The 27,191-nt window shown below is 37.5% G+C and overlaps 1 protein-coding gene across 5 annotated transcripts in view; it reads left to right on the top strand.

Moving 5' to 3' along the window:
* LOC136884100 (gastrula zinc finger protein XlCGF57.1) overlaps positions 1–27,191 on the top strand; it is a 122,463-nt gene that overhangs the window by 38,669 nt on the left and 56,603 nt on the right. The window contains exon 1 of one of the 5 annotated variants that reach the window (XM_067156135.2): positions 12,708–12,741. The exons of the other annotated variants lie outside the window; for them this stretch is intronic. Coding sequence (XP_067012236.2) covers positions 12,736–12,741 — 6 coding nt within the window. The 5' untranslated portion in view covers positions 12,708–12,735. Of the gene's footprint in view, positions 1–12,707; positions 12,742–27,191 lie in introns of those variants that run through there. 5 annotated transcript variants of the gene reach the window in all.

Genomic DNA, 27,191 nt, shown 5'->3' with positions numbered 1-27,191 from the left:
CCCTGAGTAGGCGAAATAGATGCAAGTGACACAGAATTACATTTCAGCAAAGAAATATTAATGTTACTAGCAAACTTGAATGTGCACGACTTGCTCTGAATGTCGAGCACAAGAACTGAATGAGACATAAATTCGGCCCCCAATATTACAGGGCATGACAATTGCTTAGCCTAAAATTTCCAATGGTGACGAGTTTGCTGAAACATATTTCATAGAGGAGAAACAATAGTCCGCAAATTTACAACAAGCTTTTAATTTAGAATGCCACTCTTCAGAAATAATGGAACTCACGCTTCCTGAATCTAATAGAGCCGTGATGGGTTCGTTATTTACTTCAATTTACAGAAATGGCACGAATCCTGGAGTCTCTGCCGCAATTCTAGGGCATTCCATAGGGCCTCCAAATAATGAACCAGAGGAAGTCTCTTCCTTGAAGGATTTGTTCCCTGATTTAAAGGGGTTGAGCCTCGGGAAAGTGAACATTGTGACTCAGCCAAGGGCGCTAGTCACTTCCTATCTGCTGGGTTAGTGGAGGCAGCCCCAGAAGTTGAACAAGATTGTGTACTGTTACTTGAAGTGCAATTCTTAGCAAGTTGAGAAAACGACCTTCACTTGAAACAAACTTTTGATGGAGCAGCTCCGTTCCTAGTACCTAGTTCCACTAGATTTTACCAAGGGGAATTTATTTCTAAGATGTTCCATTGATCTGAACGCATAACACTTGCATGTAGGATATGTTCGGTGAGGTGGTGGCCGAGAAGTGTTAGATGATGTACGGGGCTCCTTGGTCAGCGTACGTTACTCCTTCGGCTGACACTGTCATTGCCTCTAATTCAGAGAAGGTTTGGGGTCGAGGGGCGAAACACAAGTATGACCTATAGGGCAGAGAGATTCCTTCTACTATAGTCTGGACAATTTGTTCTTCTGGAAAATGAAGAGTGAATACCCTCGTATAGAACATTATATCTTGAATAAAGTCTGCAAGGTTCTCTTCCAACCTCTGTATTCTGAAGTAGTACTTCTAGATTAAAGATGACGTAGCTCTAGCTGGAATGAAGTTAGCCAGAAGTTGGGCACGGAAATCTTCTGTTGATGATCTATCAGCTATTGCTTCGACTATTTTGCCCAAGAAGACACCTACAGAATAGGGATAGATTATTTGAGGAATTTGGGAGTGTGAGAGAGCAAATACTAAAACATGGTCTTGAAACTCGACTAGGAATCTTAGAAATGAAATCATCTCATTAGTCTAATTAATGGAGAATTTGGAGATGCCCTTATACAACATGGTTAAGGGGTGGGGCAAGCTGCCGAAACCAGGTGACATAATGGGGGACGGCACTGACGTTTGAGAAGGTTCGAACACTGCATTACTCATAAAGAGCGGTGATGTCGTCTTAGAGGACCAGACGCTGTCTCCAATGGGGCAGATGTTTGTTGAGAAGCCACAGATTTCCTACTCTCAATAGCCTTCCTAGAGTCCTCTTCCTCAGCTAAGTTTACAGTCTGAACAGGGTCAACTTTAGCACTAGCAGCCTCCAATAACAATTGACTAACTCTATTTGACCTATCAGACAGGTGTTCCAATAGATTACTTGCTTCTTTAGCACGATCATCCTTCAATTTCAGAGGCAATAAGTCCCTAGGCCTAATCTAGAAATGAAACAATCTAGCTTGAACTCTTTTAAGTTTATTAGCCGAAGGATTGCTTACTTCAAAAAACTAACTACAGAAGCTAGCTCGGTGGTATTATCATGATAGTGGATAGAGCCACATCAGTTTCTTTCTCCCCCAAATACCGGGATACAAATAGGAAATTCCAAAGATTCCTTAAGCTTGGTAATATCTGCCACAACCGTGCCACCTGATTGGACCTTCCTAATTAGAAGTTCATAAATCAATTCCTCCTTCCCCAAGTATCCAGGTGCAAGGACTTCGCGAGGAGCAAACATGTTGATAGAAAATCTAACAAATTTTGAAAATTTCCATCAACCAAGAAAATTTTTAATTTTTAATGATATCTGTGTTTAGCCGTCAAAAGGGGCTTAATCCAAACCCATTGAACCATGCTCTGCTACCACTTGTTATGGAGATGCAGTGGTTGACAGAAGTGAAGGAAAGTGCGGGCATGAATGGCTCTATATGGGGCAAACGGAAGTATAGCTTCAAATTTTAAAATCAGACCTATATTTCTTTTCTGCAAGTTTTTTTCCAGATGCCAAATTTGAACAAACAAGTCGCTCAGCGACAGAACAAGATTTCAGGTATAGAACTACCTCGTTAGCTTAGATAAAAAGTTGGAGAACTTAGACAGAATCAACAAAATTGCCCTTTAACAATCTCTATTGCTCCATCCACTCAGTAGTCAAGGAGACATTTCTCCCAAATTCACAACGTACTATCTTCCATGAGCACCTTTTGTTCCTGAAAATTATCTAGGAGACCACAACGTTACTGCCTTCCAAAAGGCACCATTCAATATTTTCACTAACACCTCTACAAGAATAGAAAAAGCATCTACGCTCTATGAATTTATCTGGGAGACTGCGCTCCCAACCTTATACCCTTACTGTCTTCTCGAGGCAACATTCAGCTTTTGCGTTTACAACCAGAGCATCTTTGCTCACTAAAATTTACACTTTTCAGGCCTCTTGAAGCGCAACCTTCAATTCAAACAGTATTCCTTGTCTTAGAATCTGCCACCTGGGCGACTGCCCTAAATGCAGATCAGTAGTAGTGATTGATTGATTGATTGATTGATTGATTGATTGATTGATTGATTGATTGATTGATTGATTGATTGATTGATTGTAGTAATAGGACTAAACAACGGAGTACTAGGAAAACAACAGATAGGGAATCTGCCACCTGGGCGACTGCCCTAAATGCAGATCAGTAGTAGTGATTAATTGTAGTGATAGTGATAGACACTCAACAGTCTAACCTCTTAACATAAGTGAGGAGTGTCAAATGCCCATTCTACCATGCATTTGTGGGAGAACAAAACAGGTTAAAATTACTGGCCCAAAAATCAAAATGATGCAGAGGCAGACACTTACACTCCTTGAAATTTGCACTGAAAGGATTGAAACCCCATTTGGGCTTCAGGCCCAAAGTTACTGAGGCTAAGCCTATACTACTGAGGTGACTAGATGGAGAAAATTTAAGTTACAAAAGCTACAGACAGAAAACGGTTACAAAATCATAGTCACCTCAAAGTCAAGTCGATAGGGAACTCGAGAGGGTGTGTCGTGATCCTAAGGATTTGGCAGGCTAGGGACCCGGGAGCGTATAGTCAGATTGGCAGAAGTTTTAGCTTCACTTATATTCTAAAACCCTTGAATATATACACATATATACATTTACATACACAATTCTGACACCATATACTCTGACACCATTCAACCTTCAATTCTCTCTTCAATTTCAGAACTTTTTGTGAGTCTTTGAGTCTTTACCTTACACACAAGGATATGTATATTCACTGGTTGAATACTTAACTATGGGATGGAGCCAATCTCCATATAGTTGAAGGCTGCTCTCTTCTTTTCTTCTTTCTTCTACGTTGACGTCCCTGGAACCCGTTACTTTCATGGCGATGCGAAACTTTCCCAAATAAGAATGATTGCTGGTTTCTAATTATTATTATATTCCAACAGCTAATTGACTACTGGTGTGGGAAAACCCTGTGATCGTTCACTAATGAATCTCACTCAGTTCAAGAGCCTATCATTCATATAACTTGCTACTACTTTAGCTACACACTTGTGGCTCTACTCACGCTATACTAGCACCCTTAACTGTTCTCCTTGGCCGTCTGTCAATTCACTCGCCGATAGGGCCTCCGGCATATACAGACTAAGAGCCGGCAGTCAAGAACCGATCGTCCAAAAGCCAAAAGTCAAAAAGCTCACAGTCAAAAGCCTTGTTGTTTATGAGTTACCAGTTTATATATCTTTCCATTCCTTCGAGAACTCTCTACTGAGTAAAACACTACCACCCCTAGTCACTTGCACATGTCACAGCATCACTGCTCGTTGATTGGTTCCTTAGTATGGAACTTCCCTATCACATTGCAACTACACAAGACTTTCTCGAAAAGCTTAGAAGCTGTTCGTATGTCCCTTACACGTGACATCTTACATTTCCAGAAGAATTGAGTATTTAGCTTGCACAGTGCTTCATAACATTGAGTCACAACTCCTGCTTACAAGTTTCTGTGCCACATAGAATGTTCTGATTCTTTCTTCAGGATATTCTATCATTCCCATTATTATTATTGTTCCGGGGGATCTGCGGGACGCAGAGGTGATGAAAGAAGGTGCGGGCGTGAATGGGTCTAGCTACAATATCAAAATTGATTTAAAACTTAAACTGAAGGTTATATTTTCAAAACTTCAAACTTAACAATTTTTCACCATAATAATGAAATATCAGATAGAGCGGTAATCATAATACAAGTCTAGGAAAAGACAAGATTAGTGGTCTTAACAAATCCTGATCTTGAAGCCCCTCGATTTACATTTCCTGAGCTCCTAGCTCAAATTTACAAAAGAGCACAAATTATTCAAGGGCAGAAATCCCATAATTCAAGAACACTTGCTCTCCAAAATACCTTCCGGGGGCACTCTTTACTATTACAACACTAGAAAAAGAGCTAACAGTCTCTCAGTTTTCCAAGCCTACTGAAGGCAACATCAGCTTACAATTACTGGCCTCTCAAGGCACAACTTACAATTTGAAAATAATTTATACAGGGGTATTTAATACCCAACCTATGGGGCCTTAATGGAAAAGAGAGGTTAAATAACTGGCCCAAACACAAAAGGAATGGAGGCGTACCCTGCATTCCAAGATATTGAACTCTAAAAATCCTAAAGGGTTCTAGGCCGATGAAACAGGGGCTATTCCCAAACTACTGAGGTGAGTCGTATAGAATTTACTTTAACACATTACAACGTAGTCACCTCAAAGCAAGATGAACGGAAGCTCGGGAGAGTACATCACTCTCTATCCCCAATTTAAAGTCAAAGCTTTATGAAATATTTTATATTAGCCGAAGAAGATTTACATTTTAGAAAAGTTTGTTACATAACAAAAGAGTCGGACCTTTCCCTCGGGTTCAACTGCGGAGGTAGCAAGAAAGAAAGAAGATATGTGGCCATTACCTTGTGGATGTTCTGTTGATCGATGAAAGAGGCCGTTCGGCTCCTGCTTTGACACACACACTCAGTAAGTCGACGATCAATTGGCCGAGAAACGTGAAAAGCCACAGTTTAAAAACCCTCAGGGAAGGTTCGAGATTTTACAATGCTTAGTAAAGCTAAAGGTTCCACCTATTCAATTTGTTATTGTAATGGTCTATTTAGAACATCACATATTTATTTAACTTATTATAATACATGTATTTATTTTATAATAAGTTAAATAAATATGTGATGTTCTAAATAGACCATTACGATAACGTATTGAATAGGTGGAACCTTTAGCTTTACTAAGCATTGTAAAATCTTGAGTCAATACGGACAAAAAATGAAGTTTTTAATACTAAATAGGTTTGAGATTGTTCAAGATTAATCAGGACACACACTCTTAAATTTTATTGGCAGATACAAAGTGAAGAAGAAATACGGGATTGGTTGGAAATTAATTACAAAAGTTAGTGATTGGCTAGATTCAAAACTGGAAGAGAGAAAAGGAAGAATTGCCAACCCAAAAATAAATGAACATCAATCAGTTGCAAAAACCTAGAAATACAAAACTTCTTTAAATTATAAGTTCTTTCACTTCGCACCAGGGTGCATGATTATAGTTTTTAGTGGTGTCCTCTGTGGAAAAATGTCCAAACTTCTTGATGAATGGCAAACAAGAGAAGGAGAAAATCACTCAAGTTAGGCAACTGCACAATAAGAAAATTACATAATATTTCAGTGGTGACATCCTCTGACTAAAGTTCTAACTTGTTGTAGTATTGGTTTCACTTTTGATTGATAGAGGAGTTCTTTTAGGTGGTAATTTTGAATGCGCGGCATTGAGGTGTACCTCCCTGTACAATTATTATTATTATTGTTTTTATTATTATTATTATTATTATTCATATTATCATAGCGTATCGAAGAGGAAGTGCGACATCATCTCCGTTTGCCCGTAAGAGAGCTCAAGAGGTTGGTGGGACACCCGCTTGGTGGCAGCACAGGCGATTGCGATGTCAACAGAGACCCTTGGCCATTAGCCTGCGTTATATTCTCCTTCAGTTGTAGTAATTTTTATTGCTCATTAACGTTGCTGTCAGAGATGTTTCGACAGTTTGCATTATTAGTGTATTCACGATTGAGTGGTGTGAGTAGTGTTATGTCTTAAATACCTCATTCTTTATTGCTATTGTGCTATAAAGCAACATATATCAGTGCGGGAGGAAGCTAGTACATCATGCCCTCGTTTTGTACCCGGCTGCAGATCTGGATATGACCGATCATCTTCAGGTAGGCATTACTTCAGGCCCCCTAAAGAGAGTGGTATTTTACTAAAATGGGAGAAGGCTATCCATAGAAAAGACCGAAAATTAACTCATAACTGTTTCGTGTGTGACATTCATTCACTTTTGCGATGGCATTCTCATTCAAGTCATCGTACAATTAGAGCAAGTAGGAGTCCTAATAATTGGTTTCACATTGGATGGTAGACAGTCGAATAAAAAGTTGTGGAAATGCTTAGGAATATCTGGTAACATAAAGAATCTGAGGTGCTATATTTCCAATCAAACCAACATAAAATTATGGGCATTTTCAGATGTGCTACATATATTTAAATGTGTAAGAAATCATTTTTATGACAAAGGACAGGTTAATTATAATGGCAATATTGTTGATTTTTCATTCTACAGGAAAGTTTACGAATGTGACTCGTCTCCTGAACTTTCCGGATTGAAAGTTTGCTACAAACTGACCTCTGCCCATTTGGATCCTAACTCGTTTCAGCGAATGAATGTAAGACTGGCATTTCAACTATTCAGTAGATCAGTCGCTAATGGTATAGCATTCTATCAGGGTATTAAAACACAGGATTTAGAAGACAGTAAACAAACGGAAATTTTCACAAGCGATTTAAACTGTCTGATTGACGCATTAAATTCGGCTATTCCCACTAAAGCACTGTATAAAGGATCACAGGCACATGAAACTTTAATTAAATGGCAAAATGTTCTCAGAGATACTCAAAATTCATTTGCTTCACAAAGGACACTGGAGTTTTTAAGAGTTACCGTGGGAGGTACCTTAGAAGTGTCTGAATATTCGTAGGAACACAATTATAGCTAGGTTTTGACAGGAAAATGTAATCAAGATCCCTTAGAACGTCATTTTGGTATCCTGCGATCACTAAATTGTAATGATAATCCATCCACTATTGACTTTCTACATTATTACACACGTTGCAGCCTTTTTACGTACCGACTAAACTTGCCTTATCGTCTGGCGGAAACTGCGAGTACAGAGCAGAATCCCAATTGACGTCTCTTGTTAATCAAATGCGTATTCTTGCGAGAGAAATTGAAAGTAAAATTCATGCAGTGAAGACACAAGCTGTAGATGAAATCATGGAAAAAATTGTGAACATCGAAAATGACATTCAAATACCAGACTGGGAAAACTGTTTACCTGAGTTAAGTGGGCGGAATTGTAGCAAAGTGTACTTAATGTATCATTTAGCCGGATACTTAGTGCGGAATATTTCAAAAGTGATTCAGTGTGATTTATGTCGTCCTTTCCTTTTCGGAAAACCGACGGATAATTTGCCTGCTTCCCTTTAATTAAAGGTTCCGGCTCAATGCAGAGCGCCACATATCTCACGTATGCGTCGGAAAGTGTTTATAATGTGTTGTTGCGGAAAAGCTATCGTGTATGGATTTTTATGGGGTGATACTTTCTTCGAGTACTTGGAGAAATTAGATGTTATTAAAGTGAAGTCTTTGCAGTTGAGGTTCTGTGAAAATTATGTGCTGTGTTTGCTACCAAAACTCGTATTTCACTACTTGAAATATCGATTCCTCTTCCGTATGAAGGAGATAAGAAGGGAGCTGGTTACTTCGAAGGCAGCGAAATCATCCAGGAAATATTCCAAAGTGTCCAGCAGATGAAATCATTTTCAAACGTAAGTTGCATGCTTGAGTTTCTTAGTAGATTTTGAAGTAGTAGTCCCGATAATGCCTCTGTTATCCTCGCACTCAGTCATCACTGTGGATGACAGTGCATCTGTGCGGCGGTCCAGGGTAACTCTTGAAGATGTCACACTTCCTCTTCGATACGCTATGCTATTATTATTACTCCGGGGTTATCCTTGGAATGCAGAGAGGTGAAAGAAACTGTGGGCCTGAATGGGTCTGTCTACGATAGCAAGAAATAATTTAAAACTTTAAATAAAGTTTATATTTCTTTTAGAATCTCAAACTCAACAAACATTATTTTCAGATACTGGTTATCAGGTACAAAACAGCCATAGAGATACAAAATCGAAAACCCAAGGAGAGGTAATTTACAAGTCTTGAGCTTCAAGCTCCAATTTTACCCTTCGCAAATGTTGTGTTAGTCAGATAAGGAGAAATATCTCCCAATACACAGTATTCACAAGCAGTTGGCTCCAACAATAATGATTTACGGACTTCAAATGCACCCCTCTATATTACGGTCAACTTAGAAAAGAGCTTACATGCTCTCCGACATTGACCAATTTCTCACAGCCTGCTTAAGGCAACATTACACAAAACTGTACTGTCTCTGGCCCCTCTAGGCACAATTTACAATTTAAAATTTTTTTACACAGGGGTATCTATCACCCAACCTACTGGGTCTTTATGGACAAGGAACAGGTTAAATTAATGGCCCGAACACAAACTGAATGGAGGCGTACACTTGCCCTCCTAGAAAATTTAGTATAAAACCCTCTCGACCCGATGATGCATGGGCTAATCCCAAGCTACTGAGGTGACTCGAATGAAGGTTAAAAAAATGCTTCACGGAAAAGAGAAGCAGTTACAAAATAGTAGTTACCTAACAATAAATTGAAGGTTAACTCGAGAGGGTAACACACTCTCTATCCCCGATATAGAGTTAAATACTTTTATGAAGTTTACATTAGAAGAAAAGACTATTACATTTCAGAATGAGATGGTTACATTTAGAACCTTCCCCTCGGATAAGTTTGTGGAGGCAGCTACAGAGGTAGAAAATTGGTGGCCATTACCTGGGCTGGTGTCCTGCCTGTCTTAATACACACACTCAGAACTTTGACGATCAATGAGACAAGGTAGCCAGAAAAACCTCAGCTTATATACCCGAGGGGATTGTTCGAGAGGATTCTGGACTAATTTTTATTGGCAGAATCAAAAGTTACACCCAAAAACGAACAAGAAGTCTGTGATGTGCTGAAAAATAATTTCATAAAAATTTGATTGGCCAGACACTAAAGCTGGCGGGAAGAGAAGGAAGTGTTGCAAACCTTGAAATATATAAAAAATAAATGAAAGTTAATTTCCTTGAGAAAACCTATAAACACAAAAGTTCTTTCAATAATAAATTATTCCACCTTGCACCAGAATGCGTGACCTCTGTTTTTGTAGAGACATCTATGGAGAAAAGTTCAAACTTGTTTTTGTAGAGACATCTATGGAGAAAAGTTCACACTTCTTGATGTACACCAAAACAAAATAAATCCAATCAATTTAGGAAACTTAGAAATGACAAATTTCTTAGCTATTCAGTCATGACATCTGATTAATTTCCATCTTCATGCAGTAGCTGTTTCACGTTTTGTTTGCTAGATAGAGTTCTTTAAGGCATTTCTTTTGAATGTGCGAAGTTGAGGCGTATCTCCTGTTACTATTATTATTATTATTATTATTATTATTATTATTATTATTATTATTATTATTATTATTATTATTATTATTATTATTATTAAGTATGAATTATGAATTATACTGACTTATACAGACTCTCCTGTAATTTGCCTTCATATGTACATGTGTTCATATACCTGCTACTTTTTATATCACAGGCTTTATACCCTGGAGGTCGCGGATTCGAATATCGTTCAACTCCGTTCGCTCGCTCTGTTATACGCGAAAGGTGCGTCGCGAACCCCCATTCCCAAATCTTGGCTAAGTGTAATTTTGCGATTTACGTTAGATGATGAAGTTTACATTATTGAAGATTGGAACTTTAAGGTTACAGTATTAAAGATTGGAAACCTTCCACTCGAGCTAGCTTTCAGATGCTATTGCACAGTTATAAACACACGCTCAGTAGACTGGATAATCAATAAGACAAAGTGACACGAAAAGGTGCCAGCTTTTATACCCGAGAGGAAGGTTCTCGAGAGCTCTGGGCTAAGGCCCGACCCACCTCCAAATTTTATTGGATAATCAAAAAGATACAATGTGGATCTTATTGGCTAAAATATAAATATACAGAATTTTCTATTTGTCAGTATTTGAAGTTGGCGGAAGAAGATAGAAGTGTTGCGAACTGTAATACACCAAAAACAAAAAATAACCAACCCAGCTTAGGGAACCAAAAAATAAAAAGTTGCTTTAGGATTTTAATAGTTACTCTTCACACTAGAGCGCATAACATATGTTGTTTTTCGTAGAGACACCTGTGGAGAAAAGTCCAAATATCTTGCGCCAGTTGGTGCGACCTTCATATATCAGATGGCATTCTTCAAGGCACTTCATTTAAATTGTTGGGTTGGGTGTGCCTCGCGGTACAATTGGCATCACTACGCAGCTTAGAGGTAATTTTGGCATGTTGATTGGGAGTGTGCTAAGACCTATTGTTCATTATATCCATGCGAAGAGAAGTACAATTATTTGATGTTTGCATAAAATGAGTAATAAATATTCTTTCCTAAGTTAATATTCATTTCCCAGTTCAAGAATTCAACAATGAGAATATTCACATTAAAAACATTTCATCAAAAATGCATAATGCAATTACATAAAAAAGGATGCGCTAAGGAAAACACATATAACAAGTCGCAGTATTCTAATTTACTACAGCAAACAAAGAAGTTACTGTTCGCAATAACTACAAACAACAAATACTTGTAAGGATCACTTTGATTAACATGTAACTGTAGTTTATCATTATAATTATTATATATCCCAAATTCAATGAAAATAAAAATATTCCATAGCATTAATTTATTCAGTGATCTTTCAATTACATATAACAGGGCATATGAGAGAACATTGAACAGTCACTCTTTTAAATTATTTGAACAGGTGCTTGAGCTTTGAAAATTGTGGTTTGAAAACAACTTCAAAAGGCAGGCTTTACAGGGGACGACAATACACTCACAGGAAATCGCTATTGCAAGTTTAACATGTCCTGTATTTTTCATAAGAAGACTGTCTCCCTCTTCGAATAAGAGATACATAATCTTACAAATGCTTCAAAATATCCTTAATAACAGCTCACATAAGCTTATTCACAACATGAGTTGAATACCAAACCCTCAAACACATTGTCGAACAAATAGTGACTGACTATTCATAATTACTGTATTACACACATAGTTTCATATTCATTAACACACGACTTGAATGGTATTACGCTATAATGGGATCATCCAATGATAACCACGTATACTTTGAAACCCTGTCCTCTAGTGCGGTGGTCCTTCTCCCTTCTGGAGATGCCTGGCATGACATTCTTTCATCTCATGGTTCACTTGTTTCAGTGCAGAAGTTCACTTTCCATTTTTGTCCAGCTGGATTTAAGAGCTTACTTAGCTTTTCATCACTTCGAGAATATATGTTTGATTAATGAATTTAATTTTGTTCCGTGTTGATAATTACCAAATGTCATGAAAGAAAGAAAAGTTCCACCTAATCAATACACATTTATTTTAACATATATAACAAATATAACAGGACCGGTTTCGACCTCTTACAAGGTCATCTTCAGCCTCATTAGAATCTTTACATTATTTGCATCTTTTATATTCTGCCTCACCAATAAAAGTGATAGACCCTAAAATTTAAATCATTGTAGTTGTGCTTATGCTTTGCTTAAGAATGTTTAAATTCTATAGCTTATCTATAAACAGTTGAATGTATAAACAATTTAAGATGCTCAAAATACATGATAAAATATGACACAATATACATATATCTTGTTATGAAATTAGCAAACAAGTGTAACTGAATGAGTTCGTCATCCATCTTATATCTTATGCGTGCAAAGAGTATGCTTGAGCTCAGCTTTGTGATAGTTGTGATAGGCGTTGTGCCTTGTCAGTTAAAAAAGAGTGTTGTATTAAAACATAGATGTTTGGGTCTTGTATGAGCTATGCTTAGTTGGCACATATATAGTAGTTAATATTACGTTCATATTGACACTAATTATATCAGATGATATGAAATATGTGTTGAACAATTTGTTAAAATTATATAAACCATTAAAACATTAACAAACATAATAAAATGCAAATGTCTGATGACAGTCTAAAGTAACACATCGGTATGTTCTTGCGTTGTTTTTACAGAACATTTCATATGAGGGTTATCAGCTTGAGTTTGAGACATTATGCCAATGGTTCAGCCACTTCTTAATATTCTAATTGCGTTGATCATGTAAAATTTGAGAATAAATGTGTTGAGTTGACATTGCTGATACTCTGATGATCGTTAAATGCAGTTCACTTTGAGTGTTAAGGTGACTCTTTCACTTCCTATGAATGTTGGTAATTATCTGTAAGTCGAAATGAATAAAAATTAGAGATTCTTATTTAAATTTATGTTCATGTGCCCATTTGTGTATGTGTTCTGTGATATTTACTGCTGTTGAGTGGTTGTGAAGCATGCAGCTTGGCTGTCTGGCGCGTATTGTACCTCATACTTCTAGTGTTGGTGTCGGCCATTGTTAGGGGAATGGAGGGATGAGTGGGGGAAGCTTCCGCACGCATATGGGCGGAGTCGGGCGTGTCCGCTGTCTGTGCCATGGCTTGCGTATGCCGTTATTTGTTTACTATTCTGAGGTAGTAACTTTTACGATAGGTATAATTTTGTTAAACAAAATGTTGTTTTTTTTCTGTTATTTCATTAATTTTATAATTGGGGTTTGTGTATTGATCCAATGTTATGTATAATTCTTCATTTATGTTAAGCAATGGGCCTTTGGGGTTCATATTCAATATTTTCAACTCGTCTATATTAATAAAGTTATGCTTGTAATCGTTCATGTGTTGACCTATTGCCGAAAAATGATTGTTTGATAGCATTGATGTGTTCATTGTATCTAATCACAAAATTTCTACCAGTACGTCCTACATAACTTGTTAAACAATTGTTACAGCTGATACGGTATACTCCCCATCGAAGGTATTTGTTGTTATTATTAATTGTCTTGGTATTATGTATTATGCTCCTGCTATTATGTGTGGTTCTGAAAGCTATTTCGAGATTATGTTTCTTAAAGATGTTAATTAGAGAGTATACGCATGTGTTATTGAAGGTAAAAGTTGCATAGTCCTTCTTAGGTTTATCCAATTTCAACAGGTTAGTTTTGGGTCGGGATTTGATCTTTTGAATAATGGAATTAATAATTTCCTTCTTATAACCATTTTTTCTGGCTATTTCATAAATTAACTGTATCTCTTCATTAAAATCGGTTTTTGATAATGGTATATTAAATGCCCTGTAAATCATGCTGTGATACGCTGCTTTTTTATGGGAACTAGGGTGAATGGAGTCTGCTTTTATAGTGTTTATTGTATGAGTGGGTTTACGGTAAATTTGGAAGGTCAGGTGCTTTCAATGTCTAGTAATAGTCAGATCAAGAAAATTTGTTTTGCAATTGTTCTCGGATTCTTTTGCGAACTGTATATGTGTATCTATGGTATTTATACTGTCTAAGATAGCATTTTCATTAGTTAGCCCATTGTCGATGATGACAAAAACGTCGTCTACAAATCTGGACCAAAAAAGTATTCCATCCATTTTGCTAATTGAGCTATATTCTAAGCGGTCTACATATATTTCAGCTAGTATACCGGAGGCGGGGGAACCCATCGGTAATCCTATTTGTTGATAAATTGCGTTGTGAAACCTAAAAAAGTTGTTATTAATAGCAAATTTCAGTAGTGCCATGAACTCTTCAATTTCTAAATTACTTAACTTGCTATGGGTTTTGAGATTGGATAGAATAATATTTATGATTTTTTTAGTAGGAATATTCGGATACATATTATTTATGTCATATGAGACCATAGAGTGGTATTGTTCTAATTGTAATTCTTTAGTCTTATTACAGAAGTCTATTGAGTTATGTCTATTGTATTAGCTTGTAAATGATAGTGGTTTTTGAGAAATCTTTGAATGTATTTTGAAAACTTATATGTAGGACTGGCTCTTTGATTTATTATGGTTCTCATAGGTATATTTTCCTTACGAATTTTTGGAAGAGCTTTTGCAGTTGGTAGTTGGGGGTTCATTGTGATTTGTTGCTTCTGTTTCGGTGAGTAAAAGGTGTTTATTTTTGAGTAAGTTTTTCAGATTTCTTTGTACTGTGTTTGTGGGATCTTTACGTATGATACGAAATGTGTAACTATTGAAACATTCTTTCGTTTTTTGAATGTGTTCATCCTTGTTGATGATTACTGTTGTACTAGCTTTGTCTGCTTTAGATATAACAAGATTGTCCTGTTTGATTTTATTTTAAGACTGTTTATTTGCGTTCTTCACCAATAAGACGTATCTGAAACTCAATAACTATACATAATCTGTTACGTTATGTCACAAATCAACATTAAATCAGCTAGACTGCTGCTCTATGTTCATCTCAACATGACCTAACCTTATAACCTTCATTTTATTTATCATGTATTACCAATATCTATCATATGAATCCGTAACAAGAACTTCCTTCATATAACCTTACGACGAAACAAACATTACATCTCAATACTCTCATTACCACATATTTCATATTCATCTCTTCTTATTAATCCTTCTGATATATATAATCTCATTTTACTTCCTTTAGATATCATCTTTGTTACGGTTCAATACTCCGTTGATGATATATTCTCCATAATGCGCCGTTCCCGCGTCCAGGCAAGGACACAAGAGATCCAGACTAGCTCTAACTTCAATAAATCGGGTGACTGAGTTCTACGGGTGTGAGTTCCGCAACGGAAAAACGACCAGGTCAAACAACGGTATTCCCTAACTAACGCAGAAAGACGTCTCTTACTCGTATTTAGCTAGGTACCATTCTCATTAATTCTTAAGAAATTCGTCGTCGATCATTACTACTACAATCTTACAACTAAACCTTACGCTAAGAACACAGAGAAAGAGTTTTTAGGTTTCACCATTCAAAATTTATTTAAATATTAAATCAAATATTCAAGCAATTAGTTCAAAATTTTGCTAATGAAGTAACCTTAGTATTGACTGACTCATCGTCGACCTAGTAATCCATATCCGTCGATAACGTTGGAAAAATTACGTCTTTTCACTTCACCCTAAGTGATTGAATGTCTTCTCGGCTTACATAGCTTCCTTTCTTAGTACAGTATTCATTCATCTCCGAAATCATCAATTAATATTGTAAATGACATGACACATGTGGGAAGATTCTTAAAAATAGAATGCCCTATCCTTCTCTTTCAATTCACCTAGCGAGTCGGGTGATGATTAAATAAATTAAATTGGATACAGCTACTAGTATTTACAAGTGCCTTCTTGGCAAGAAAATAAAACATGAAAATTATTTACATTAAAAATATAGGATGCATCCACAGAAAAGAAAAGAAAACTCCTATCAACTATTATTTATAGTCCTTCTAGTTGTATTATTTTGAGAAATAAAGAAACACATGTGGACCTTCTGAGCCATTTTTCAGTCAAGAAATGGAGTTCTATTTGTTTAAGTCAACCGTCCTTGGACATCGCATCAGATTATGTTAACTAACACTCGATATTTATTCTAAAAACTATCACAGTACTTAAAATTCAACTGACTGATTGACTGTCCGTAGTTTTAAGACTATCAATGAGGATAATCTAAACTCTTCTTGCGTTGTTCTGACAAGTACACACATATAAGGTTTACGTCTTAAATATTGTTCTCTGCCTATTTAGTTGCTTTTTTTAGACACTCATATTTCCTTATGTTACACATCATGAGCTAAGCTACGTCCATTGTAAGTCGTAATCATCCAATAAGTAACATCTTCACAAGATTTAATTCATGAATTTAAGGTAATATGACCTTATCTTATTGACATAAACTACGTGCGTACGAAATGGCAAGAAACGTCATCACTCTGGTTCTACAAGGTTATAATAACACATGCTACCAATGGAGAATCTACTTAGTCGGATGACAATATCTCCAGCTAAAAGAAATTGATTCTCCTTCGAAACCCTAGGTCACCAGCGATCGGCCTATAGATTGAAATTCATACAGAAGTGTAATTATTCAGTGAGTTCTCGAGATCTTCCTAATCGAATCAGTGAAGGCTCCAAACTATCCAGAGTAAACATTTGCTTCTCCAAGTAACTTAATATGGATAAAAGAAATATTGCACTCGACGTCCTGAGATCATGTCCTGAGCTAGATAAAATGCGTAGGCTTAAAATCATTGCGTGGAATTGGCGAGAAATCAGTGATCTTCTCCATTATAACATTTGAAGTCACGAGACCTTATTTCATGCAACTATGACTCTCTCTCGAAGAAACAATAACTACAACCATTATACATCATCAACAACTCTATATCATATCCATGACGCGATAATTATTATTCTTATTTCATATAACCACACTATCACTTCATCACGTAACTCATTACCTCAACTTGCACATGAACGTGCCGCGACATTACTAAAATGCCTACTTTATTTACTACAGTCATAGTACCAAACTTAACGTAACTTGGAATAGTCTACTGCCATTCCTTCATAACACAAATCCTATGCATGATCTCGTACAATTTGACGTTGCTTAAGTTTATGACACGCAGATATAAATACCTACTTCATTCTTACACATCACTGATAATAATAATAATAATAATCTTAGCGATCTCTTCACGCATGTCTCTGGAAAACATTACGAACGAACATCACTTGGTGACCACGCCTACAAATGGAATTGACGTTTCGTACAGATGAGTACCTACTTCCAATCAATTTAGCTAGATGTTTGTTTACGCATTGTGTTCGCACCAATAAATATTACTAAGCAAAATAAAGAAAACAATATCTTCTTACTTACGAAAACGACTTGGACATTGGACTTAACTTTGCTCAAGATGGTCTCGGCGTTTCCTCCTCTCCGGTCATCTGAGACTATGAGCTGGTCATCTGGTTCCTCCACCAGTGGTTGGGTACATCGTGGCTTCTCATCATCGCTCACTGGTCATCCGGGATAGCCAACATCGTCTCGCCTCGTCAGGATCCAAGCAGCATCGCCTTGCTTCCTTACAGACCCATGATGAAGACTCGTGCGTATGGAACAGAACAATGATAGAATGTTTGACTCATTGCTGACATTTTTTCAAGTACTATAGCTCTTGCGTTGCTCAGATTGTACAGGTTTTTACTGGAAAACAGTTAGATCACTAAATAGTCCAGAATTGTCTAAGACTTATATTCAGTATATTCTGATTCGAAAATAAATTTCTTTCCGCCGTCTTTTATCAGCCTAAATGCATTTAATTTACTGGTCCGTAAGTGTCTTTCAATGTTAACCGGTGTCGGGCAAATTTCATCAAGGGCTTGCGTCACTGCGTGACGTAGTTCCACAGTAGTATATCTTATCTCTTATTGTTTCTTGTATTAAATCTCTCGCGCGGCGTTTAAATCTTGATCTCTGCCAAATAGAGTGTAGTCGGGAACTAATCTTCGTTTCCAAATCTCCAATATATCGCTCCGCTGAATAATTCCTTTAAAATGAGTTTTTCGTCCTGTTAATACACCGAAGTCAGATTAGATAGTAAAAGATGAGCATCTTTTTTCTTGAATAATGGTTTCAAATAATATCCATCTGTCATTTTTTTTCTGCGCCTTCTAAACGCGGCTATTACTGTAACCGACTGACGAGAAGACTTATAATTTGGCCCGTACTGACGTTAAATGTATTTTATTCGAGATTTTGACCGCAGAGACTCCATCTTTGTTGCTCTAGCTCTTATAAAGAATTGTGAAACGGCACATTAACTTCCCCTACGTTGAAAGAAATATATGGCTTGCTATATATTTATTATATTCGTCTTACTTTTTCTAATGGGACTTTTCACTATTCTTTATGAGTTCTTTTCTTGCATTATTACTCCTTTCTTTGGAACAATTTGTTTACTCATGCTGTAAGTGGCTTCAATCTGTACTTCTTTGACTCGTCATCACTTGAGATGGTTTGCCCCTTTCCTATTCTTTGAAATATAACTTGATGTTTGCACTGTTATGTACTCCTTTACTGTTTCCATTTAAGTCGTGAATTTCGTATGCATTATTTCTGAATGAACGGTTAATCCTAAATGGTCCTTCAAATAAATGTAGGAATTTCGCAAAGACTTTGTTCGTTACACTGGAAATTGCGGGTTTCTTTATTAATACAAGGTATAACTGTGAATTTTGGTATCCAATGCGTTCTTTATATTCTCAAAGTTTTTCTACAGACAGGCTAACATTCCTTTTCTTCTTCCGGGTAATCTTGACGTCCATTTTCGTTCATCTTCTTTTCTTCTTGCCTTCGTCTTCTCCTTCGAAAATGGTTCGTTCTTCTCAGAATTGTTTGTGTAGTAATCCTCTGAAATAACCTTATTTTTTTCTGAAGTTCGTCTGGTGAGTACCATGTTAGTCTCAAGTAAATGCATTTCTTTGTCTTCTTCATGCATATCTGCTTGATGCATATTTACGTAGCTCTGCATTCGCAAGGTTCCTACAGAGTTTGCCTTGGTTTGCATTCTTCTTCTCTTTATTTGTCTCTCCTCCATTCCTACTATCTTCTTCAGCTGCTCTCGCTGCCATTCTTCTCGTATACCTGGTTCTCTTGGTCTTCCACTTCTGCTTTCTTCTCGGAGTAGCTCTCGTTGATTCTTCTCTGGTTGTACATTTATGCTCTGTACCTTTCCTTCGCTCTTCTCCGTGGTTTCTTCTTTCCTTTGTGCGGTTTCTTCTTTCTTCTCCTCCGGTTTCTCAGCTTCTTCTTGTGATAGTTCTTGTTGTCTTTCATGTTCTTCACTTTCCGTTCTCATTTCCTGAGTGACTTCTTGTTTTCCCTCACTTCTCACTCCTCTCAATTCTTTCAGAATCATTTTACAATTTTCATCTATTTTGTTTATGATCTCTTCTTTCATCTCCTCCATCTTCTCCTGATATTTATTCATTTCTTCCTTTTGTTCTTGATGACCTCTCCTTATTTCCTCCATCATTTCTTTATGTCTTTCTTCCATTCTCTCCCTCATCTTTCTCTCCAAGTTTTCCATGAATCTCTGATCTCGTTCCTCTTGTTCTTGTTTCTCTCTCTTCCTCTCTTCTTCCTGCTTCTTCTCCTTCTCCTCTCGTTCCTGTCTCTCTTTATTCTTCTCTTCTTCCTGCTTCTTAGCCATTTCTTCCATCCGTTTCTTATTCATTTCCTCCATCATCTTCTTCAACGTTTCTTCCTGCTTTCTCATTTCTTCCTGTCTCTCTTTCTTAGCTTCGTCGTCGCGTCTTCTAGCTTCTTCTTCGCGCTTTCTAGCTTCTTCATCGCGCTTTCTGTTCTCTTCTAATCTCTCCTTTTTAGCTTCTTCATCGCGCTTTCTAGCTTCTTCATCGCGCTTTCTATTCTCTTCCCTCATTTCTTCTACCATTTCCCGTATGGCTTGCAACAGACTCCATGGTTCTTCTTTCTGTCTTCTTTCTTTTTCTTCCTGCTCTTTTAGATATTTCTCTTGTTTCTCTTCTTGGTCTTTCCGATACTGTTCTTGTTCTTCTCGTTGTTCCCTTTGATACTCCTCAAATTGAGCTTTCAAATGGCTTAACGTCGTCATATCGATATTCAATTAGTATTCTAAATTCTAAAAATCCTAATAAACTCTATGGTTTCCCTAAATTCTCCACAACTCAAGTTCTCCAACAATGTCTCTCCCACTACTCCAATCACCAATATATATATTCAGCAAATACACAGGCAGGCTAGACTACTTGGATCTGATTCAGCTCACGATGTTGACCCAATCACACTAGGAAATATGAGGTACTTGTTCATGTACTTATGACTCCAATTCTTAACTGAAAATAACTCAAATAACCTCTTACAATCTATCTCTTATATCTAAGTTACATCTAAATAAATTGACATATTAGCAATAATCTATCCTTCTTTCCTAGTTCTGACTGCTACCAACTATTTTCTGTCATCCTCTTCAGAGCAACCATCCATTTCTTCTTTCTCCTGTTCCATTATCTATACTGGGCATCTACTTGTTCTCACAGTCTAATATCTTGCTGTGTCAACTTCGATCCCATAAGATAATAACGCCTAACAGTCCAGTAAAGAAATTACCGTACAACATCTTCATTTCCATGTAATCCATCTGCTGTTACCATCAATAATTCCTCATCCATTAGTTTCTAAAATATCTCCTTCGTCTCACCCACTTCTCTTGAGTAAATTCTCCCGTTTTACTCTACTATTGCACCGAAGACCCGTCATTCGACTATCATCTCTGTCATCTTCTTACTAGGTTTCCCGATGTTTTCCTCATTCTTATTGTTACATATGGGAATCGACCTCTTCACAGTTCTGTGTCGTATTCTTTCTCTTGACTTCCCACGACGACTTTCTCTTGAATTTTCATAAACATGAGTATCTCAAAAAGAAATTCTGTTTGGTTTGCAACCAACAGTTCCCATGGCGTTTTCCTCCATTCGCATCACGTTGGGCGCCATTTTCTATGGCGACCAACGGTTCTTGACCACGGTGTCTTTCTCGAATCGTCACACGTATGGGCGACATTTTCTACTTGCGCCGTTCCCGCGTCCAGGCAAGGACACAAGAGATCCAGACTAGCTCTAACTTCAATAAATCGGGTGACTGAGTTCTACGGGTGTGAGTTCCGCAACGGAAAAACGACCAGGTCAAACAACGGTATTCCCTAACTAACGCAGAAAGACGTCTCTTACTCGTATTTAGCTAGGTACCATTCTCATTAATTCTTAAGAAATTCGTCGTCGATCATTACTACTACAATCTTACAACTAAACCTTACGCTAAGAACACAGAGAAAGAGTTTTTAGGTTTCACCATTCAAAATTTATTTAAATATTAAATCAAATATTCAAGCAATTAGTTCAAAATTTTGCTAATGAAGTAACCTTAGTATTGACTGACTCATCGTCGACCTAGTAATCCATATCCGTCGATAACGTTGGAAAAATTACGTCTTTTCACTTCACCCTAAGTGATTGAATGTCTTCTCGGCTTACATAGCTTCCTTTCTTAGTACAGTATTCATTCATCTCCGAAATCATCAATTAATATTGTAAATGACATGACACATGTGGGAAGATTCTTAAAAATAGAATGCCCTATCCTTCTCTTTCAATTCACCTAGCGAGTCGGGTGATGATTAAATAAATTAAATTGGATACAGCTACTAGTATTTACAAGTGCCTTCTTGGCAAGAAAATAAAACATGAAAATTATTTACATTAAAAATATAGGATGCATCCACAGAAAAGAAAAGAAAACTCCTATCAACTATTATTTATAGTCCTTCTAGTTGTATTATTTTGAGAAATAAAGAAACACATGTGGACCTTCTGAGCCATTTTTCAGTCAAGAAATGGAGTTCTATTTGTTTAAGTCAACCGTCCTTGGACATCGCATCAGATTATGTTAACTAACACTCGATATTTATTCTAAAAACTATCACAGTACTTAAAATTCAACTGACTGATTGACTGTCCGTAGTTTTAAGACTATCAATGAGGATAATCTAAACTCTTCTTGCGTTGTTCTGACAAGTACACACATATAAGGTTTACGTCTTAAATATTGTTCTCTGCCTATTTAGTTGCTTTTTTTAGACACTCATATTTCCTTATGTTACACATCATGAGCTAAGCTACGTCCATTGTAAGTCGTAATCATCCAATAAGTAACATCTTCACAAGATTTAATTCATGAATTTAAGGTAATATGACCTTATCTTATTGACATAAACTACGTGCGTACGAAATGGCAAGAAACGTCATCACTCTGGTTCTACAAGGTTATAATAACACATGCTACCAATGGAGAATCTACTTAGTCGGATGACAATATCTCCAGCTAAAAGAAATTGATTCTCCTTCGAAACCCTAGGTCACCAGCGATCGGCCTATAGATTGAAATTCATACAGAAGTGTAATTATTCAGTGAGTTCTCGAGATCTTCCTAATCGAATCAGTGAAGGCTCCAAACTATCCAGAGTAAACATTTGCTTCTCCAAGTAACTTAATATGGATAAAAGAAACATTGCACTCGACGTCCTGAGATCATGTCCTGAGCTAGATAAAATGCGTAGGCTTAAAATCATTGCGTGGAATTGGCGAGAAATCAGTGATCTTCTCCATTATAACATTTGAAGTCACGAGACCTTATTTCATGCAACTATGACTCTCTCTCGAAGAAACAATAACTACAACCATTATACATCATCAACAACTCTATATCATATCCATGACGCGATAATTATTATTCTTATTTCATATAACCACACTATCACTTCATCACGTAACTCATTACCTCAACTTGCACATGAACGTGCCGCGACATTACTAAAATGCCTACTTTATTTACTACAGTCATAGTACCAAACTTAACGTAACTTGGAATAGTCTACTGCCATTCCTTCATAACACAAATCCTATGCATGATCTCGTACAATTTGACGTTGCTTAAGTTTATGACACGCAGATATAAATACCTACTTCATTCTTACACATCACTGATAATAATAATAATAATAATCTTAGCGATCTCTTCACGCATGTCTCTGGAAAACATTACGAACGAACATCACTTGGTGACCACGCCTACAAATGGAATTGACGTTTCGTACAGATGAGTACCTACTTCCAATCAATTTAGCTAGATGTTTGTTTACGCATTGTGTTCGCACCAATAAATATTACTAAGCAAAATAAAGAAAACAATATCTTCTTACTTACGAAAACGACTTGGACATTGGACTTAACTTTGCTCAAGATGGTCTCGGCGTTTCCTCCTCTCCGGTCATCTGAGACTATGAGCTGGTCATCTGGTTCCTCCACCAGTGGTTGGGTACATCGTGGCTTCTCATCATCGCTCACTGGTCATCCGGGATAGCCAACATCGTCTCGCCTCGTCAGGATCCAAGCAGCATCGCCTTGCTTCCTTACAGACCCATGATGAAGACTCGTGCGTATGGAACAGAACAATGATAGAATGTTTGACTCATTGCTGACATTTTTTCAAGTACTATAGCTCTTGCGTTGCTCAGATTGTACAGGTTTTTACTGGAAAACAGTTAGATCACTAAATAGTCCAGAATTGTCTAAGACTTATATTCAGTATATTCTGATTCGAAAATAAATTTCTTTCCGCCGTCTTTTATCAGCCTAAATGCATTTAATTTACTGGTCCGTAAGTGTCTTTCAATGTTAACCGGTGTCGGGCAAATTTCATCAAGGGCTTGCGTCACTGCGTGACGTAGTTCCACAGTAGTATATCTTATCTCTTATTGTTTCTTGTATTAAATCTCTCGCGCGGCGTTTAAATCTTGATCTCTGCCAAATAGAGTGTAGTCGGGAACTAATCTTCGTTTCCAAATCTCCAATATATCGCTCCGCTGAATAATTCCTTTAAAATGAGTTTTTCGTCCTGTTAATACACCGAAGTCAGATTAGATAGTAAAAGATGAGCATCTTTTTTCTTGAATAATGGTTTCAAATAATATCCATCTGTCATTTTTTTCTGCGCCTTCTAAACGCGGCTATTACTGTAACCGACTGACGAGAAGACTTATAATTTGGCCCGTACTGACGTTAAATGTATTTTATTCGAGATTTTGACCGCAGAGACTCCATCTTTGTTGCTCTAGCTCTTATAAAGAATTGTGAAACGGCACAATAATAAACACATATTTCCCAGTATGATCCATTTCATGGTATTAATAAAGTAATTACGGCCATGTCTGTTGATTTGGTTTCCTCAAAAACTAGACTATACTCTGCAATTCACGTGTTCTTCTCAATGTCTCCCAGTTCATAGCTAACTAAACTTTCCGTGTAGATTGGTACGTTGAAATCGATATACTATATGCGAACTTTTTCTTGAGTCCGCTTTTTACGGGGTGAGGAGTAAGGAGGGAGTGCTGCCAGTTCCGGTTATACTGCCAACTGGATGGAAATGAAATCTGAATTGAATCGATAATATGATGAAGAGATACAGTTAATTTATGAAATAGCCAGATGGTCTCCACCTTCTAACTGAGATTAACTTGCACCTTGGTATACTTCATATGTGTTTGTGCTGCTTGAAGCTCCCGCGCGCCATTTTGTGCGTACGAACGCCTCAACTGTAACATAATGGTACAATAACATTTAGCAAGAACTTTGGATACTCATATGGCAGAGTCAAGGTTTTTTGAAAATGTCTGGCATCCTGAATTTGGGTGATCAAGTGTCGGTACTTCCTAAAGGCAGATTATCTGAACGTATGAAGTGTGATGAAATTTGGTGCTTATTTGATAATAATATGTAATTTTTTTCATTTATAACATAACTGAAATGTGACACAATATCCAGTCATCACCACCATGGGAGTGTATCGTATTGATGAGATAACAGGTTACTCTTTTGCGTAGTGTATGGGATGTTTACGGGTAAGCACTTAGTTGTTTCTGTGTTGTGGTTATTATCCTAGTGTAATTTTTTAAAAGTTTCATTTGTTGAAGTTAATGTTGGGGAAAGTTATAATCCTGATCGTGGTATGTTCTGATTTTGTTACCATTGAAGTTTGTTTAACTTATTTCATTCTCGGTTTCTGCTTAACTTTAATGTTATTCTTGATCTTCTTTAAAAAGATTTCTTTAGCCATAAATGGGACAATTGGGTGGAATTAACTGTGTAATTACCCTGGATTTGGTGATTCCAAAGTTATTTCTTCTCAGCATTATCAAATGCAAAAATTAAAGGTAATTTCTGAGGTTATTATTGAAAGCAATTTTATGTGAGTGAAACCAGAAACCTTTACCATTGCTTTCTATATTTTCTGTGGGCTTATATACCCTGCTTTTGGGATAATTACTGTTCTGTGGGTATTCTTAAATTTTAATTATATTCTTAGGGCTTAGAATTTCTTAGTCTTAATTCCTTTCTTTGGTTTACTCGTGTTTTGTGTAAGTCTTGTTGCTGTTGACAGGTTGGACTTTGATTTTGGAAGGTTGAACTGACATTCATCACATGGAGTTACCTTCTATGCTAACTGGTTGTTTTCCTGGGTGAAGTTATTTTAATTTTTCCATTTTCCTAAGATGAATTAATTATTTAATTCATTTTCTAATTTGTCCTTCCATTTCGTTTTATTATTATTATTATTATTATTATTATTATTATTATTATTATGATTATGATTATTATTATTATTACTGTTTGAGTTCTGCTTTCCTTCTTGTTTCATAACTTCTAAACACAATTTCGCTAATAGATTTGTAGGGGAACCCATTTTAGAATTTTAATCATTTCTTTATTCTCCAGCTGTTTTCATAAGAAAGGCCTTAAAAACCTCAGAAACCCTTGGGACAATAAAATTGTGTTGTATCAATTCTTTAAGCAAATCATCATCTGTTTGCAAGTCTGCAAGTTGTCAAGTCTGAAACGCTTTCAGTAGAACTTGTTCCATTCATTAAATTGTTTTCATGACTTGTCTTAGGTAAGCTTGGTATTCCTTAGTGTTGATTGCAATCTTAAATTAAATTTTTGATCCCTCCCTCTTTTACACGATTATTCCCTTTTCGGGGGCCTTTTCTAGTGCGTCTTGTCTTGTTTCAGATGATTTTCATACTGTAGCATGGTAAGTAGTTTATTTACACTGACTGACAGAGCAAATGCAACACCAAGAAGGAGTGGTTCGAAAGGGATGAAAGTTGGGGAAAAAACAGAGACGGCACGGACGAATAATTGATGTTTATTTCAAACCGATATGCAGGTTACACAATGCGCACGGCATCGACTCAGTAGGATGTAGGACCACCGCGAGCGGCGATGCACGCAGAAACACGTCGAGGTACAGAGTCAATAAGAGTGCGGATGGTGTGCTGAGGGATGGTTCTCCATTCTCTGTCAACCATTTGCCACAGTTGGTCGTCCGTACGAGGCTGGGGCAGAGTTTGCAAACGACGTCCAATGAGATCCCACATGTGTTCGATTGGTGAGAGATCCGGAGAGTACGCTGGCCAAGGAAGCATCTGTACACCTCGTAGAGCCTGTTGGGAGATGCGAGCAGTGTGTGGGCGGGCATTATCCTGCTGAAACAGAGCATTGGGCAGCCCCTGAAGGTACGGGAGTGCCACCGGCTGCAGCACATGCTGCACGTAGCGGTGGGCATTTAACGTGCCTTGAATACGCACTAGAGGTGATATGGAATCATACGCAATAGTGCCCCAAACCATGATGCCGCGTTGTCTAGCGGTAGGGCGCTGCACAGTTACTGCCAATTTTGACCTTTCTCCACGCCAACGCCACACTCGTCTGCGGTGACTATCACTGACAGAACAGAAGCGTGACTCATCGGAGAACACGAGGTTCCGACATTCCCTCATCCAAGTCGCTCTAGCCCGGCACCATGCCAGGCGTGCACGTCCATGCTGTGGAGTCAATGGTAGTCTTCTGAGCGGACGCCGGGAGTGCAGGCCTCCTTCAACCAATCGACGGGAAATTGTTCTGGTCGATATTGGAACAGCCAGGGTGTCTTGCACATGCTGAAGAATGGCGATTGACGTGGCGTGCGGGGCTGCCACCGCTTGGCGGCGGATGCGCCGATCCTCGCGTGCTGACGTCACTCGGGCTGCGCCTGGACTCCTCGCACGTGCCACATGTCCCTGCGCCAAACATCTTCGCCACAGGCGCTGCACCGTGGACACATCCCTATGGGTATCGGCTGCGATTTGACGAA

Source organism: Anabrus simplex, chromosome 12, assembly GCF_040414725.1.
Source record: "Anabrus simplex isolate iqAnaSimp1 chromosome 12, ASM4041472v1, whole genome shotgun sequence".
NCBI lineage: Eukaryota > Metazoa > Arthropoda > Insecta > Orthoptera > Tettigoniidae > Anabrus > Anabrus simplex.
Note: the sequence above shows the minus strand (reverse complement) of the source record. Positions and strands in the feature narration are given on the sequence as shown.